At 36.8% G+C, this 18803-nt stretch overlaps 4 protein-coding genes across 5 annotated transcripts; 1 reads left to right on the top strand and 3 right to left on the bottom strand.

Annotated features, from left to right (window-relative positions):
* Positions 1 to 124: 124 nt before the first annotated feature.
* LOC121977205 (glutamate--tRNA ligase, cytoplasmic-like) lies at positions 125 to 4683 on the top strand. Its single transcript, XM_042529788.1, has 7 exons — positions 125 to 342; positions 543 to 733; positions 1381 to 1477; positions 1562 to 1715; positions 1829 to 2940; positions 3020 to 3484; positions 4188 to 4683. The coding sequence occupies exons 2-7, from the start codon at positions 597 to 599 to the stop codon at positions 4404 to 4406; spliced, it is 2184 nt and encodes a 727-aa protein (XP_042385722.1). The 5' UTR covers positions 125 to 342; positions 543 to 596; the 3' UTR covers positions 4407 to 4683.
* A 1249-nt stretch (positions 4684 to 5932) lies between these two features.
* On the bottom strand, positions 5933 to 6675 carry LOC121978781. The gene is made up of 2 exons (XM_042531077.1): positions 6262 to 6675; positions 5933 to 6172 (listed from the first exon to the last, which is right to left on the bottom strand). Exons 1-2 carry the CDS (start codon positions 6673 to 6675, stop codon positions 5933 to 5935), a joined length of 654 nt encoding a protein of 217 aa, XP_042387011.1.
* Positions 6676 to 7201: 526 nt separating this feature from the next.
* LOC121978782 lies at positions 7202 to 8083 on the bottom strand. Its single transcript, XM_042531078.1, has 2 exons — positions 7661 to 8083; positions 7202 to 7489 (listed from the first exon to the last, which is right to left on the bottom strand). The coding sequence occupies exons 1-2, from the start codon at positions 8081 to 8083 to the stop codon at positions 7202 to 7204; spliced, it is 711 nt and encodes a 236-aa protein (XP_042387012.1).
* Positions 8084 to 12262: 4179 nt separating this feature from the next.
* Positions 12263 to 18790, bottom strand: LOC121977206. 2 transcript variants are annotated; one of them, XM_042529790.1, is made up of 10 exons: positions 18397 to 18790; positions 18171 to 18243; positions 17227 to 17389; positions 16960 to 17070; positions 15893 to 16872; positions 15204 to 15377; positions 15006 to 15122; positions 13883 to 14062; positions 13716 to 13762; positions 12263 to 12748 (listed from the first exon to the last, which is right to left on the bottom strand). In XM_042529790.1, exons 2-10 carry the CDS (start codon positions 18216 to 18218, stop codon positions 12439 to 12441), a joined length of 2130 nt encoding a protein of 709 aa, XP_042385724.1. In that variant the 5' UTR covers positions 18219 to 18243; positions 18397 to 18790; the 3' UTR covers positions 12263 to 12438. The 2 variants fall into 2 exon arrangements, with proteins under 2 accessions (XP_042385724.1, XP_042385723.1); XM_042529789.1 differs by having other exon boundaries at positions 15204 to 15386.
* Positions 18791 to 18803: the final 13 nt, after the last annotated feature.

Consider the following 18803-nt stretch of genomic DNA (forward strand, 5'->3'; position numbering starts at 1 on the left):
AAATATTAAAATTTGCAGGCATTTTTTTTTTCTAATTGTAAATAAATTTTCCAATTTGTATAAATGGAAATTAAAATAAATTTTATTAGTCTTTTATTGACAAAGACGTATTTAGCCTGCTGCCCGTTGCAGTTCCACAAAAGCCCGTGCCGAGTCGTCGGCTCGTTTCTGGGCGCCGCCTCAACTGACTCTTCTCCGGCGTCAACTCCCTCTTTCGCCGTCGTCCCGATCGCCTACTGTGATCTCCTGTTGTAGTATAAGCCGACGGCACCCAGGATTTCTCCGCCGTTGCTCCGTGAGCTTTCCCCAGTTCTCGGTCGAGCAGCTTTGGAGTTCGATCTGGTAATGGCCCTTCACCCTCACACCTACCACTTGCGGTTTTGTCGATGACGAGGATGTACGCGTAGTTCTCAAACGATGTTCTTCGGAATTTTATACGAAGAGAATGGATATTGTTGTAATTTACTCTGTAAAAATGATGCTGTTTGGTGCTTCGCGTTAGTGTCCCGCTACTAACCCTAGTTATTCTGCTGCCTGACCAGCTTTCGGAACAAGAAGACCCTCCTCGATTGGCGCTGCACAGGGCTTGGCGCGCCATGGAGTTGAACGTCTCTTTCTCTGTCGACAACCCGCCGCTGTCGGTGATCGCTGCTGCTAAGATCGCCGGCATCAGGCTCTCCACTGATCCCTTCCTCCCTCCTGGCTCCGATCCTGCCATCCGTCTCGCTTCTGGGTAAGGCGCTTACTCTTAAAAATCAATTTTTTATGGTAATGTGCGGAGGGTCTGCTTCAGCTTCAAGTTGCGTAATTCTAGACGTTCAAATACGGTCAATTAGATGTATTATTTCCCTCTTTGTTTGGAAGAAAGATCTCATTTTCTACATATAAATATTGCTATCCCATCCGATGAGTAAACTTTCTATATCTGTTCTGTTAAACCTCAATCAGTTGGCCTGCTACTGTGCGTGCGTTCATGTGTATATATGTAGATCACATATGGTCGTGGGGCTGACCGGGGCTGCTGGGTTGGCGGATTCCACCTTTTGCTACCATGTGTATATATGTAGAAGCATCTTCTTATCGATGGTTGGCAAGTTTTCTTTTTTATTTTCCCCTCCACCCTCTTGATCACTTATGAATGTAAGCCATCCTAATTTGTTGGTCTACTAGCTCTATCTTACACCTAGCCTTGCATTTTCCTTTTCCCTGCTGGATAATATCACAATAGGCATGTCTTGTTAATTCTTTACATGGCTTTTTGCAGAGTTAAAAGGTCCAATTTAAGGTTGATTAGGTCATATTTACCCAAATTATTCTCTTGTTCCCCCCTCTCTAAGCCACCTTTGTACCCAAACCTTGATGCTTTGTGCAATGATTCAGGGAAGTTTTACAAGGTACTGACACACTACTCCGGCACATTGGTAGTATCGCAGCTCTTCCTAATTTTTATGGGCAGGACAGGTTGGAAGCTGAGCAGGTATATATCATATTTTGTACATGTTTATTGATTGGCTTACTGAATCATAGAGATATATTATGATTTGTCCATTGTTTCTGACAGATTGATAAATGGCTTGAGTTTTCCTTGGTCTTTTTGTCTGGATCTGAATTTGAGAATGCCTGTTCACATGTTGATGGGCATCTTACTTTGCGAACCTTGTTGGTTGGTTTTTATGTGTCCATTGCTGACATTGCAATATGGTCTGCCCTTGCAGGTATAGTAATTCCTAGAACTTGTTCCCTTTTTCAATGTACATATTTTGACTATGAGCTTCTTGTCACTGATTTTCATTTGTAACTACATCGTGGTGCAATGAACTGTCTGCAGGCACTGGGCAAAGGTGGGAAAGTCTTAGAAAATCAAAGAAGTACCAGAATTTGGTTCGTTGGTTTAATTCAATATTGACTGAACATGGCGATGCTTTAAATGAAGTCATTGCTGCATATGTCGGCAAGAGAGGATTAGGGAAGGTTCATGTAGGTAATTCTAAGGGTATTGTAGGTAGTGGCAATTCAAAAGATTCTAGTGGAAGGGCTCTGCCAAAGGAAAATACTGCCGGATTTGAGGTAGATCTTCCTGGTGCTAAAGTTGGAGAAGTACGCTTGCGGTTTGCTCCTGAGCCTAGTGGCTATCTCCATATTGGGCATTCAAAGGCTGCTTTGCTGAACACATACTTTGCTGAGAGGTATCAAGGGCAGTTACTAATTCGCTTCGACGACACTAATCCTTCAAAAGAAAGCAGTGAATTTGTAGATAATGTTCTGAAGGACATTGATACGTTGGGTGTTACGTATGAAAAGGTTACTTACACATCAGATTACTTTGATGATTTGATGAAAATGGCTGAAAAGTTGATCCTTGAGGGAAAAGCTTATGTGGATGATACACCCAGGGAACAAATGCAAAAGGAGAGGATGGATGGGATTGATTCAAGGTGTAGGAACAATACTGTAGAGGAGAATATGGCAATGTGGAAAGAGATGATTACAGGTTCGGTGAGAGGCTTACAATGCTGTGTAAGGGGTAAGCTGGATATGCAAGACCCTAACAAATCTCTTCGAGATCCTGTTTACTACCGCTGCAATCTGGATTCTCACCACCGTATTGGGCCCAAGTATAAGGTGTATCCAACTTATGACTTTGCATGTCCATTTGTTGATTCTGTTGAGGGTATTACTCATGCCCTTAGAGCAAGTGAATATCATGATCGCAATGCACAGTATCATCGCATTCTTGCGGATATGGCCCTGCGAGATGTCCAAATATATGAATTTAGCCGGTTGAACATGGTATATACACTTCTAAGCAAGAGAAAACTTCTTTGGTTTGTCCAAAATGGGAAAGTAGATGGGTGGGATGATCCACGTTTCCCAACTGTCCAGGGGATTGTGCGTAGAGGCCTAAAGATTGAGGCACTCGTACAATTCATTCTTCAACAGGTGACATTATGATCTTAACCTTTTGTACAAAAACTAATTTCATATTAAGTGTATGCTTATAGTTTTCATTTGAATGCAGGGTGCCTCCAAAAATCTGAACTTGATGGAATGGGACAAATTGTGGACCATCAATAAGAAGATAATTGATCCTGTTTGCCCAAGACACACTGCTGTCATTGAAGAGAAGAGTGTAATTTTGATCCTTGAAAATGGACCGGAGAAACCTTTTGTTAGAATTATACCTAGACATAAAAAATATGAGCCAGCTGGCCAGAAGGCTACGACCTATACAAAGAGAATATGGTTAGACCATGTTGATGCATCGTCAATCACAGAGGGAGAGGAGGTCACATTGATGGATTGGGGCAATGCCGTTGTGAAAGAGATCAAGAAGGAAGATGGAAATATAACCCAGCTGGTTGGTGTTCTCCACCCTGAAGGCTCAGTGAAAACAACAAAGTTGAAGCTAACTTGGCTTCCTGAAACCGAGGAATTGGTTCACCTTTCTCTTCTTGAATTTGACTACTTGATAAAAAAGAAAAAGGTAACTCTTTAATTTGCAAGTTGATGTTCGGTGCGACATTAGTTAATTTCAGTATTAACCTAATGTGTATGGTAATGTAAATAGGACAGTATGCCTAATCATTTTATTTCATAGGCAGCATTACTCTGCATCTGGGTAGTCTTCCATTTACACAAATGCTTATTTAAATACTAATAATACCAATTGCATTTATATACTGTTAGGTATCATCAATTATGTTTGGTGTTTTGGCATTTATCTTCATGATTTAGTATTTATTCCATGCAGTTTTAATACTTGATTGTGTCATTGTTATGAGATGGAATTAATTCTCTTGGAACAATATGGGTAGATTGACAATTAAGATTTAGTGTTCTTAAGTTGCTAATTTTCATGTTAGGATAAAAAAACTCCTTGTAATCATATTGTTCACCAGTTTTAGCACAGAAGAAGAAAATCTTCTGCCTCCATCAAATGTTGAATCATGATAAGTCTTGTTACGAGTCACATATAATGACAATATATCGCTGTAAATCAAAAGCAGAATAGAATTTTTTTTTTTTTACATAAACTTGGGTTGTATTTGCTTTGTTTTAAGATAATCTACATCTTTTCATTGTCAGTGTTGATATTTAGGGAAGAACACTACTGATGAACTCCATTAATTTTAGTACTCAAACGTCTGCATTATATGATTAACACTCCTACCAATTTGAAACTACAGCTTGAAGAAGGGGAAGACTTTCTTGATAATCTAAATCCCTGCACAAGGCGTGAAACACTAGCAATTGGAGATGCCAACATGCGGAACCTGAAGCGAGGCGAGATAATCCAGCTCGAAAGGAAAGGCTACTACAAGTGCGATGTGCCGTTCTTGCGCCCTTCCAAGCGAGTCGTGCTATTCGCAATTCCTGATGGACGACAGCAGGCTTCCCTTAATTGATCTAGGTGAAACAACTCCATCCATACAATTTGGATGGACATTTTTGTTTATGGTTCATCTGCACATCTGGAATGAGACCGACTCTATCTCTGTAACTCTTCTTTTGCAACCATTTCGCGCCTAACCTGTTGCAACAATTGATAACCGACTATCACATTTAGAGTTATTTTGTTATCTCACCCTCTTAAACTTACGTCGGTAATTTATCAAAAGTGTACTTAGGTTTTTGAATTTACCAAAGTTACATAATATTTATCAAAGAGGGTATCTTTTTACAGTGGTCTTCCTATTCTATTCTCCTGACAAATTTAATTGATTTTCTTTTTTCTTTTCTTTGTTATTTCTCTATTTCTCTTTCCTACTATACATGTAACATATCTTCTTTTTGTTATAGGAGATCAGATCAACATTAGGCCTGATATCTCTCCATATCAGGCTCACATATTAAGCTCAATGTGGGCTTGATACGAGGAGATATCAAGCCTAACAACAGGGGAAAAAAAGATTTAGGTTTTTTAAAATCTTTGTTCCACCATTAGGAATGATGAAAATAACAATGGAGAGCATATTTAGACTCTTTGTAATTTTAGAAATCCACATGAATTGAAATGGGTACAATCGGAACTCTCTAGGTTTATTAGTGGGCTTTGACTGAAATCCACTAATCGACCTAGAGTCCTCAGATTGCAGTCATTTCAGGTCCTGTAGATTTCTAAAATTACAAGGAGTCTAAATATGCTCTCCATTGTTATTTTCGACATTTCTAATAGTGGACAAGAGGTTTTGAAAAACCTAAATCTCTCTTTTTTTTTCTTTTTTTTTTCCTTTTTTTTCTTTTTTTATTGGACTTGATACGAAGAGATATCAGGCCCAACATGAGCCTAATATCTCTTCATAATGTAGGCTTGATATGGAGAGATATCAAACCTAACAATAAAAAAAAAAAAGTGATTTAGGTTTTTCAAAACCTTTGATTCACCACTAGGAATGTCAAAAATAATAATGGAGAATATATTTGGATTTCTTACAATTTTAAAAATTCATATGACCTGAAATGGCTGTAATATGAGGTCTCTAGTTTCATCAGTAAATTTTGATCAAAACCTATTGATGGACCTAGAGAGTTCTGATTGCATTCATTTCAATTCTTATAGATTTCTGGTATTTCAAAAAGTTCAAATATGTTATCTATTATTTATTACAACTTTTAAAAGATATTAAAATATAATAAAAAAATAACAAAACAATCTCCATATATTTTAAGTTTTTCAAAACCTATAGTCTACCATTAGAAATGTCGAAAATAACAATGTTTCATTGTAAAATTATTTCTTTTGTAACCGTTTAAATAGTAGTAATATAATATAAGTTAAATGGAAAAAAGTAAAAAGAAAATAATAATTAATAATTTCCATTAAAAAATTTTAAAAAACTGGAAATTAATAATAATAATAATAAAAAGTAAAAACAATTTGCATTCAAACGGAGGGTGAAGGCGCAAACAGAGCGCAGTTGTGTTAACTAAACTAATTAGGATAAGGAGAACTATCGACAGAAGACGTCGAAGAAGACGGAGCGGGAACCCGGAAATTGACTCGGCGTCGGTTCCGGCGTTGGCGTAGCTCCTCCTCCTCTCTTTGGGTCGGACTCCTCCTCTTCCGGGCGACCACGTTGCAGGACTCTGTATCGGCGGCGGCGCACGACGGAGCTCTGTCTCCACCACTGAAAGGAAATTCTTCCTCCGCTTCCGATCGATATTCATGCTTCTGCATCAAAAACAAATTATGAATATCAGTAACACAATTGATTGATCGATCTCGTGATTTATATATTAAAAAAAAAAATGGATGCGTACCTCAAACTTATCGACGAGCGACCATTGTTTGTGAATCCATTGCTTCCTCTGTCGGAGATTGAACGAGCGAACTTGAATCTCCCTCCCCGAGTTCCATAGGCAAACGCTGAAGATCCGACGATGCACATCCACACCGACGACTATAGCCGGCCACCACGCGTAGTCCTCCAAGACCTCGACCACGTTGCCTACTTTCCACGGGAAACGGCCGACAAAGGGAGGAGCGAGGGGGCGGATGCAGTCCCTGGGGACGCACTGCACCGGCACCTGGGGGTCATCGAGGCGAACAATGAACTGGCACGAATTGAAAGAGAGGAGATCGCCGCGGCGCCATGAATACGGCGGCATGGGGCGATCGTCGGCGTCTTGGAACATGACCTCCACTCTGCTACCCTTCCTCAACCTCGTCGCCATGTCGTCGATGGATGGAATGGAATTACAGAATGAAGATTGAAGAATGAGTATTGATTGATTGCGGAACAAGTTTGATTAATTCGTGCATTCAGTGAGAGTGAGCTACTTAAATAGTTTTGAAATTGTCTACATTTTCTTAACGGATTAATTCAATCGCGCGATAAATTTTAAAGGCTGCCGCCATCTATTTCAGTATCTTATGCTAATACTAGTGTGTATAATTTGATCGCGCTAATAATTTAATCTAGAAAATTATTTATTTATTTATTTATTTAATAAAAATAAATATATTACTAAATAAAATTATTTATTTTATTTATTATTATAATATATTTTTTTTTAAAAAAAACGAGATAATTAAGATAAGGGGAAACTAGTAGAGCCAAATAATAAATGAACTTGATTTAATAGTGGTTTGTAATTGTCTTACAAAAACAAACTGAAAAAAGAAATAGAAAAAGTCATGATAATCTGCACGCAAGCAGGCGGATGAACATGGGGGAAAAAAAAAATTAAAAGAATGAAATTAAAATAACGGAGACTTCGAACTATCGACGGAAGACAATGGGGAATCATCCATGGAAGACGATGATGAATCGCTGGAGTCGTAATCCGTCGAAGAAGCGGGGGAAGGCAGCGAGACAGTGATTCGTCGTAGGCGCTGCCGGAGCTCCTCCTCCTCCTCCTCCTCGGTTGATCTCCTCCTTTTCCGGCCAGTGGTGTTGCAGGACTCTCTGTCGTCGCACGCTGGAGCTTTGCCGCCGCCGACACCGTAAGGAAAATCTTCCTCCGTCTCTAATCGGTACTCGTAATTCTGCATAAAAAACAAATAATAAATAAATATATATAATAATTAATCAAGAGAACCATCTCATAAATTATATATATATATATATATATATATATATATATATATATATATATATATATATATAAAGAAGAAATTAATTACAGGTAGGTAGCAATAGCATGCATTCGTATGTACCGTAAACTCATCGATGATCGACCAGTTCTGTTCTTGAATCCATTGCTTCCTCAGCCGGATCTTGGAAGGGCGAACTCGGATCTCCCTCATTGAGTTCAAGGGACAAACGCTAATGATCCGATTATCACCATTGATTATTATGTCGACGACGTTGGCCGGCCACCACGCGTAGTCCTCGAATACCTCGACCATGTCGCCGGCTCTCCACGGGAAACGGCCGACGATGGGGGGAGGGCGAGGGCGGATCCAGTCCCTCGGCACGCACTGCAGCCCCATCTTGGAGTCCTTGTACTTGACGATGAATTGGCGGGAATTCATGACGGTGAGGAGTACGGCGCAGTGCCATGAGTAGGGAGGAATCCAGCGTGAACTGTTTCGCTGGATCACCTCCACTCTGCTCCACTTCTTCAAACTCGTCGCCATGCCGATCGATCGCCGATGGAATCGAAGGGAATGAATGAGGATTGAAGATTAATGACGATTGATTGATTGATTACGGGACAAGTTTGATTCGTGCAGGTCCTTAAATAGTTAATTTCAATCCCTAACTGTTCAGTTCTACATTTTCTTAACAGATTAATTAATTTCAATCGCGCTAAATTTCAAATATTGCCGCCATTTTTCCATTATGATAATCCTACTGTGTATAATGTACTTTATAATCACCGTTATTAAGTTAATAAAGTCAATTTTGACCATTTCTGACAGTATAATCAATATCTGTAGTTTTATAAGTAATTTAATATTCCAAATAATATTTATCAAAAAAATATTAATTTACAAACAATTTAATAATCTAATCTAGATACTAATATATTTGCTTATATAAAAAAAATATAATTCAATGGAGTTTGGATATTAGACATATAGCGGTAATTATTACAAATTCGTAAATACTCACTATTTAAAAATCTTTTAAACAATCTGATACGGTTAGGGCTGACAGATCAGGTAAAGGTGGAGAAGGAAAAGACCTCTGGCGTAGAATAGACCTAGCGTACAGGTTGGGACGTACGAACCAGGGATTATGGAGGACCGAAGCAGGTCGGTATACAGATCTACAGGTCCGAACGGACGAACCATGGATTATAGAGGACAGAAGCAGGTCGATATACAGGCCTGGTGTACAGGTCGGTACGTACGAACTATAGATTACAGAGGACGGAAGCAGGTCGGTATACAGACCTGGCGTATTAGTCGGGACGTACGAACCATGGATTACAGAAGACAGAAGCAAATTGATATACAAACCTGGCGTACAGATTGAGACGTACAAACCATGGATTACAGAAGACAGAAGCAGGTCAGTATACAGACCTACCGTATAGGTTGGTACGTACTAATCATAGATTACAAAGGACAGAAGTAGGTCGGTATACAGACCTGGCGTACAGGTCGGGACGTACGAATTATGGATTATAGAGAACATAAGCAGGTTGGTAGGTGATGTCTGGCAAGGATATGGGTCGAGACTTCTAGCTTTGCGTCGCAAGATACATCGACAAACGTACAGGTCAGGAGTGTGCTTACCAAAGATACAGGTCGAGACTTCTATCCTTGGGCGCAAGATACATCGATGAAACGTGCAGGTCGAGATCTGCTAGCTAAAGATATATATAGGTCAGAATTCATAGCCTCATGGTCCAAGGTAAGCAGAATTGGATGCAGGCATATAGGTCGGGTTGGATGAAGTCAGACGTACAGCTTTGGAGTCGGGATAAACAGAACCGAACTAAGGTCGGGAGGCGATATCAGACCGGGGTTAGCAAGTACAAAGGCCCAGCTTAGCAATCACGAGCGAAGGATACCAAACACTACAGGACAAGCAAGGGAATCGTAACTACTTGTCAGAGAATAATCAGAGTGTCAGGGAATATGCCAATAGTCGGGGCTCATTACCCCTTTTGTCCTGCCGCCGGCCTATGAGAAGATGTCGTGTGTCATTCACCGTCAGACAAAGCCTGACAGCCGACATTTCCTGACACCCACCAGACCCCAGAAACATCCGTTCCAGTATAAAATGGGATGCTTTGTTCCTTACGGAGGTACGCTCACTTGTCATTTCTTACTCGTTTTTACTTTTCGTCATTTCTCTGTGCTTCTGGAGAAAAAGTACCTGACTTGAGTGTCGGAGGGCCTGACCCAGGGACTTTTTCCTTGGTTTCTGGTCTCTAACGACTCGGGGGCTTGTCTGAGTGTGCGTAGAGCCCTAGCGTCATTATCCTGGTCATCACCCTTCGTCATCCGCCCATGTGAACCCTTCCGGAGAGTGCCAGATAGATCGGATGCCGCAGCGACTTTTCGTTAACCCCCAGTACATCAAGACCCGCCTTCATTCGACTCAGCTTTCAGACGGATCACAATCTTTAAAAACCTAATTCTAATATAATAAACGGCAGACTATAATTAACATTTTCAACGTAGATTTTGAAATAAAAAATTATTTCAATCCTTCGAGTTTTCTTTGTTTTGAAAACGACATTTTATGTTTTAAATTTGGATAATTTTAATTAAAACTGACCGTTAGCTTTTTAAAGAATATTGTTTAAGATTTGAATGATCTTCAAATTGTCCTGATAAACTATTTCTTATAAGTATTCATAAAATAAAAATTAATTGTTAACTTTTATAATCGTCATATAGCTATAATATTAATAATTTCAAGGGTAAAACGGCCTGTTAAAAAATTTACGAACGGCGTTTTGATAATTTCTTTAGTTTTTTTTTAGATGCTTGTTTTGCGTTTCTGTGTGTTTCTTCGGCAATTTACCAGGCGCGGGAGGTTTGCAATTTGATTAAAAGACGCACTATTTTTGATATTTACTAAAAAAAAAATACACTTAAGTTTTTACTCTCTCTGGTATGCCCTCCTCGACTCCTCCTTCACTTTCTTTCCACTCTCTTACACGTACCACCTCTCTTTTACATGCATACATAACGTCTCATATGATTTCATATCATGCCCACCAAACTTTAGGTTAATTGATTCTTTCAATAATATTTTAACAATTTCGGAAGAACCTAAATAAGCAATGAAGAGTAATGTTGGACTTCTTACGATTTTAGAAATTCATAAAACCTAAAATAGTTACAATCTGAGATTTATAGATCAACCAATAAATTTTGATCAAAAATCATTAATGGATCTAGATAGATCCGAGTTCTAAGGCTGTAAAGAGTCCAACGATTGCCTCTATTCTTATTTCGACTTATCTAGATGTGCTAAAATATCATTGAAATAATCAGCTAAACCTTAAACTCCGTGGGTCTGATATGATTTCATATCAAACTCAACATGAGTTTGATATAATTCATATCAGGCCCATGAGATTTAGATTTTTTATGATTCTTACAATAGCATTTTAACATATTCAGAAAAGCTGAAATAAGTAATAGAGGGCACTGTTAGACTCCTTATAGTATCATAAATACACATCACCTGAAATGATTGCAATCTAAGGTTTATAGGTTGATGAGTGAGTTTTGATCGAAACTCACTAATGGATCTAGATAAATCTGATTGGATCTATTTCAAGTCCTGTGAATTTCTGAGGTTGCAAGGAGTCCAACAGTACCCTCCATCGCTTATTTTGACTTTTTTTTAAGGTGTTAAAATATTATCCAAAAAATCAACTAAATCCTAAATCACGTGGGCCTAATATGAAATATGAGGTCTCCAGGTCGATATGATTTATATCAAACCCACGAAGTTTAGAGTTTTGCTGATTCTTTCGATAACATTTTAACACCTCCGGAGAAATCAAAATAAGCAATAAAAGACATCGTTGGACTCCTTGCAATCTTAAAAATCCATAGAACCTAAAATGATTACAATCATGTCTTGTGAATTTATGAGACTACAAGGAATTAACAGTACCCTCCATTACTTATTTCGATTTTTTTGAAGGTGTTAAAATATTAATGAAAGAATCAACAAAAACCTAAATCCCATAGGCATGATATAGAATCATATCAAGTTCATATGATTTAAGATTTAGTTGATTCTTTCGATAAAATTTAACACCTCTAAAGAAATCAAAATAAATAATGAAAGACAACGTTGGACTCCTTCCACTATCAAAAATCCACAAAACCTAAAATAATTACAATATGATATCTCTAAATTCATAAATAACTTTTGATCAAAATTCACTGATAGACCTAGATAAGTAAAATTATATCCATTTTAAATCTTATAGATGTTGAAACTATAAGAAATCTAATGATATCTTCCATTACTTATTTCGATTATTCTAGATATATTAAAACATTATCCAAAGAATAAGCTAAAAAGAATCATTATAAAAGAAAGACAGGAAAAAGAGAATTGATATAAATTATATCATGCCCAAGTTATACACGTAGACAAAAGAAAGAGCAAGAAAACAGAGAGAAGAAAAAAACAACAGAAATTATATACATACGAAAGAGGAAATAAAAGCAAGAAAAATGGGAGAGTTAAAATAGAAAAAGTAGAAAATTAAATGTGTACCAAATATAATACGTTTTTGACCCATTCGTAAATTGCCGTTTCTTTGTGCATGCATGACATAATACATCGATTAAACAACATTATCACTGCACTTACCATCAACGCTCCAATGAATGGCAAAGTCAAACTCTTTATATGCATCCATGTATCAAAAGTAACGACAGGCCATAATGCAAGTTTGGGAAACAAGAACACTTAATTACATTCAAATAAGACAATTTATTTTTTTTAAAAAAAAGAAAACTATATATCAAGGCATCAAGCTATAGCTCTACTCTTGAAAGATTCAGAAGATACCATCTTTCACAATTTCCCAGTCAATGTCAACGTCGTTGGAATGCTCAATAACATATTTGTCACCCTCAGCGTTTGAAGGTGTCGCCGCGATATTGTCATGAACTGAAAGGTTCTCCGTGCTATCTTTGAGCTCAAGAACTGGCACGTCCGACGATGAATGTTTGCACCCACCATGTGATGAGCTCGACGAAGCAGACAAGCCGGAAGGTATCCCAAGCACAGATCGACCAGAAGGTAAACCGCTGTCGACTCTTTGTTTCAGCAGCATAACATCTTCACAGATTATAGCAATTTCACCTCTGAAACGAGAAGATAAGTGCAATTACTATTGAAACTTCATGGACATGTGACTTAGACGGAATCTCGGGCACTGAATAATTCTACATAATAATCCGAATAAGCCAAACGCAGTTCTTAAATCCCTTCAGTTAGAATGGCAAGCAAAAATGGAAGGTTAAGGACAACACCAAATGCAAATATAAGTAGTTGCAGATCGATATAATCTCTACAATGTTGAAGCTAGAATCTCCAGGCTCATTAGTCCAACCTCTAGATAAGGGTGAAGTTCCATTATATTTAAATATTAAGGTGCCCCCTTTGCTCCACTCAAATTCTACTCGATATTGAAATTGAGCCCGTACAAACATATAGGAAGCAATGCGTTGAAGCTGAACTGCTATAAGCTTGTTAGTTCCCACACACAAACATAAAGACTAAGTCTATATTTTAAAAAGGTGTCCCCTAATGTCAATTTTGGAAAATAGGTCAAATAATAAGAAATCCGTCGGCGAAATACCAACTGAATACAAATTCAGTCAGTAAATCTAAATTCACTGATTGAATTAGAATTCATATTTCGCCGACGGATTCCTGACTCAGTTGCTAAAATCCTATTAAATTGCAACGGAATTAAAATCCGTCACGAATTCCGTAGCTATTTGAAGATATTCTCGTAGTGGCTGTCCCTACTCTAATGCCAATTGCCAAATAGTATTAAAGAAAAGCCAATACCGTTGAATGACAATAAGACAATAATTGTATAACAGTCCATCTCATGTCTCATATGGACAAATTCAGTGGTCCATTATGTCTATGAACTAAAAGCATCCCCTCCTACCTAAATGACTATTCATCGAGATGGAATTAGTTTCATTTCTATTCATATCAAACTTGTCAAAAATAAAACAAAAAAATCATATTGACACCATGATTCTCTCATATTTGTGCATTTAGTAACATAAACAAAATATGAGAATCCAAACTTACTGGAGTGCATCGACTATGCGGCCACGATCCATCAAAAACTCCCTCAGCTGTAGGAAAAAGGTAAAAAAAAAAAAAGGAAAGTAAAATTTAGCTATGCTAGTTTCCCAGAATAGTAGATAACCTTTCAATGTATTCCTGTTTTGTATGCTTGGAAAATAGAGCATTACCTTAGAGTTCTTTTCTGTTTCTTCTTGCAGTTTTTTTGATTCTTCCACTATAGAAGCCATGATGGCTTCCTGTTCATTGAGAACCCTCTGAGCTGCTGCTTCTTTCTCAAGCTTCTCTCGTTCAGCTGCTGCAATTTCCTCCTTCATAGCAGCTATGCGTATTTCAAGGGTTTCACGAATCTGAAATACAAGTAAATTTCATACTTCAATTTTAGTTGTATAAACAAAGACTTGCATTCGGCAATATATACAAAAGCCACCTCTAAATTCAAATATGGCTCATTATTTATAAGAACATACATGGAAATAGTTTGGCAGAGTATAGCTCAATTTAAAAATGATGGTGTGCGTTAGCATAACTGCAATTAATAAAAATAAAATAAATATGCAAGAAAGAAAAATAAAACATGAATCAATTAATGAAATATAAGAGAATCTTTTTCGTTAAAAAAAGTATGTTGTATGAATATTCCATTTATCTTTCAGGGTAGAAGAATACATAACAATAAGTTAATAAATCTTGAAATATATGTACTAAGATATTGCCTTAGAAGCAATCAACAAATTTTATCAGAATTCCATTGACATAAACATTTTCACTCTCGTATGTCATATCTAGTAATCATGAATTTTAACAGCACCCTGGTTTAGGTCGTATATGTGGTCACCTTGGATGCATATCTAGCAATCATAATTTCTGAAAGAGACCAAATAGAAAAAACCACCTACGGATGCATATTACATATGCAGTTTGTATTTGTCGATGAAAAGCTTTATTTGGTTCATTTAAAAAATTTAAATCGCACAAAATTAGTTTAAAATCCTAGACTACCCTATTTAGTAGTTGATAACTTACAGTAAGTGTTGAATATTTTAGATAAGAATAAAACATTTTTTTAATGTATTAATACTGATGGCATACAGTCTGAACTCTGAAGATTCCTTTTGAAGCTTTGTTAATAATATTTTCAAAAACACATTTTCCTATGTATTGTTGTTATTATCATTATAATAAATTGGAAACTATAATGAAGGGAAAAGGTGCATTAATCTAAGTTTTGTTTAAGGATTCAAATAGCCTAACAACCATACATACACTCAAGAGAAAAGTGTCAGTATTAACCTCCTCAATCACTGAAAGAGATTTATTCCTTTCATTTGACAAACTAAGCAGTCTGGACTGGAGTTCTTGGGTTTCAGTAGCTAATATAGCTTTCTCACCATAAATCACTCCAGCAAGCTGCAAAATAAAGCACACATCTTAATAAAATGACCATTAGAAATAAATAACCAGAACAACATATCAGATTATGCCACCGACCTTATCATTTTCTTCCTTTGCTGGTACTACCATGACCTTAAGTTCCTCAGCCTTGGATAGAATATCTTGGCCTGCATTAGAAGCCACCTCTTTAGCATGCTTGCTCCTGTCCTCCAGTAGCTCCACATCTCTCATCAAATTACTAGCTAATTCCACAGCAGATGACAAACTTTCCTGCAACAACTTTTTAGTTTTAAGGCAATTCAAATTACAAGATGTATATTTCGACAATACAGAAATAACACATTCTGTCATGTTGATTTCCTAAGAAAAGGAAACTTTTACAAGACATAAAACTGTCAATTTGATTCAGAAAGACAGAACATGGTGGCTAAGAAGCAAGACCAAAAATTGAAAGGATGATTTCAAATAAGAAGCTATTACCAGCTATTTTACTAAACAAAAATGTAAAGCCTGCTTACTACAATGAAGACAATTAACTATTGCTTTAATGGAACATTCTCAATGGCTCATGGCATGTTAAACTATTTCTTAACAAACCGAGGAAATGAATCATTTTTCTAGACAGATACACTACTGATACACTTTAATAAAAATAACTAGAACCACCTAGCCAGAACTTATCTTGTCTAGACACTAGAGTTTACACATTGGTTTGCAGAGAGCATTTTCTCACAGGTCAACAGAAATAGTGAATGAATGGAAGAATACAAAGAATTGAGATTTACCTTTTTGCCTTTAGCATCAGAAAGCATACCCTCAAGAAACTCAATGTCAATAAAATGGCCTGATCGTGTAATCAAAGTTGTTGGTAGACTGTCATCATTAGGTAGCAACCCATTCTCATAAGATATGAATTCAGTCGTATCCTTTTCAGGACACTTAGAGTGTGTGTTTTCAAATGCACTTGTGACGGTGGCAAACTTACTGACAACATAACCCTTGGAATTATCTACTTCACAAACTTTAACACCACCTGAGGTAATGCAATCTAAAGCAGCAGCATCCAATTTCAACTCAGAGAGGTTCTGAGCATTCAGAGGCTCAATTTGAAATGACTGTTCCAAGGAACCATTTAAAGAGTAGCTCCCATCACACATAATTTTGTCCTTTGACATAGAATTCAAATCAAAATCCAATGATTTCAATTGTGGATGTTGGTCATAACTAAATGAAGCAGAGGCTGAAGAATCTTGATCATATGATGTTTGATTATTATCATGCATACCATTAGCCTCAGTATGTGAATTTTCAATTGATGGCTGTATGATAGGTTGCTCTAAAGGACATTCATCTTCCTGTGCAAGATTGAAACTAGCAAGGGGAACACTATCTTCCTGACTTATATCATTAAGAGCATCCATAAACGGTTCAAACAATTGATTCGATGGAAAAACTCCACTATGGTTTAGATCAAGTCCATTCACTTTAACATTTCTTTCAGAGTTGGAATTTGTATTTAGTTCCTTGAAAACATTAATATCTGATGCTGGATGCTCTAGTTCCTTTGAGTAACTTGCAAGGCTAACTTGTGGATCTCTAGCATCTGTTTCCACAATGCATGGTGACCCTGTATTAGCAGAGGCAGAGGTTGAACCATGACTAGAAACTGTATTTTCCGAAACTACAGGCTCTTTCCCAGATAGATGATTTGAAGTTTGTTCCTCATCTTGATGTTCATAAAACATAGTCTGCTTACCCTTTTCAGCTGCAAAATAAAAATAAAAAAATTAAAAAAAAACAGTATAAATACATGATGACCCTGTATTGGCAGAGGCAGAGGTAGAGGTTGGACCATGACTAGAAACTGTATTTTCCCAAACTACAAGCTCATTCCCAGATAGATGATTTGATGTTCGTTCCTCTTCTTGATGTTCATAAAACATAGGCTGCTTACCCTTTCCATCTGCAAAAAAAAAAAAAAAAGAGTATAAATACATGAAAACAATAAAATGATTTGGAAATCCGTGTTTTATCCTGCAACAGGTGTATAGCAAGAAAAGAATTAGAACTTATAGCACAAAATTTATGGACGTCAACCAGAGAACAAAAGAAGCATTACCTGAAGTTGAGACACGAACCACTTCATTTGCATCTTGTAGAGCGAATGATGATTCGTTAGAAGTGGCAATTGAGGGTAGAATTTCTACAAGAATAGATTCAGCTGCAGCATCAATATCATTAGGATGCTCAAGAGCGACAGCCTTCAATATTCGCAGATCAATCTGTAAGGACATTAACAAAAGCGACAAAATCTTATGCTAGTGTAGGAACACTAACTAACATTTAAAACCAAATTTCAAAATATAAATTGCTCAAAGTTATTGAAGATTAGAGGCAATAAATAAATTTAAAATACAATCACGTTCAAAATAATTTAACTAATTACAAAAATAAACTCATTCCAGCTTCAAGTGCATTTGATCAGTAACTTAAAAACATATCTGCAAAATATTTTTCAACAAGTACAAGCATGACATTTGTTATACATTTATACAAGGGTGGAGGCATATGAAGCGTTGTGGGTTCAATTGACCTCAGAGAAACTTCGATTTCAATATATTTTACCAAGTAAATTATTTTTTGAACTTACACAAATTACCTTGAAATCATTCATTAGTTATTTAGAAAATATTCTCCCTCAGAAACTTTCTTCATAGCATTATCAAGTTAGCCGCTAACTTAATGATGAAATCCAAAAATTTAAAGCATGATAAGATCAATTGGGTTCAATATACATAACCACATCAGCTTAATGGAAATTAAATTAAAAAAAAAAGACTAATACAATCTAAACAGCTCCTCTTTCTTTTACAATGAAAATAAACACTCTATAACTCACATATAATTGTTTTCAATATACATAATCAAATCACTCACACGCTATTCAATTGGCCTTAGTCCACCTAAGATCTCAAATTATTTAGTAACTTACTGTTTTGATTTATGAAGCAGCACAGATAATATCTTGCAGTGAAGCAAAAAGGGAAGCTTTTATTGTCTGACCTGTGGAAAAATATCTTGCAGTGATGCAAAAACCGCCTTGAACCCCATGTATCACTCAATCACGAACAGAATCCTGGTGAATCAAAAGATTAAAAAAATGAATCAAAGAACAATTAGGTCAGCAAACATCGGAACGATAATCAACGGATCAACAAAGAAAGATGGGCAACCAGAAACCGAAACGATGGCGAGGTAAAGATTCAAGGAGGAAGTGAGAATAACGAACCTGAGAGATGGCTAGGATCGGCCCGACGAGCGACGGAAGCCCTGAGTCTCTCTCTCCGAGTCGAAGGAAAGTAAACGTTGCATTATTTATAGCATTTTTGTTTGACAAAAATATATGGAGTCTTAAGCACCAAGAAAAGGTTAAGCCGCGAGTTCTAGAATTTACCCATGCTCATACCTGCTTCGTAACTGGACTCCATATTGCGATATAAAAGGTTTTTACAGATTACGTAAAGCTGATTCAGATAGTCCTCTTTAAATATTATTATTATTATTATTAAAATATAATTTAAATTTTCTGAATTTGAATCGTGTTCAGCTTTTAGCGCTGTCACGGTCGAATTAGATAAATACCTTCCTTATTAGTCATTATTTTAAATATTAATAATCATCCGTAATTAATTTTCT

The sequence above is a fragment of the Zingiber officinale genome, chromosome 4B (genome assembly GCF_018446385.1).
Source record: "Zingiber officinale cultivar Zhangliang chromosome 4B, Zo_v1.1, whole genome shotgun sequence".
NCBI lineage: Eukaryota > Viridiplantae > Streptophyta > Magnoliopsida > Zingiberales > Zingiberaceae > Zingiber > Zingiber officinale.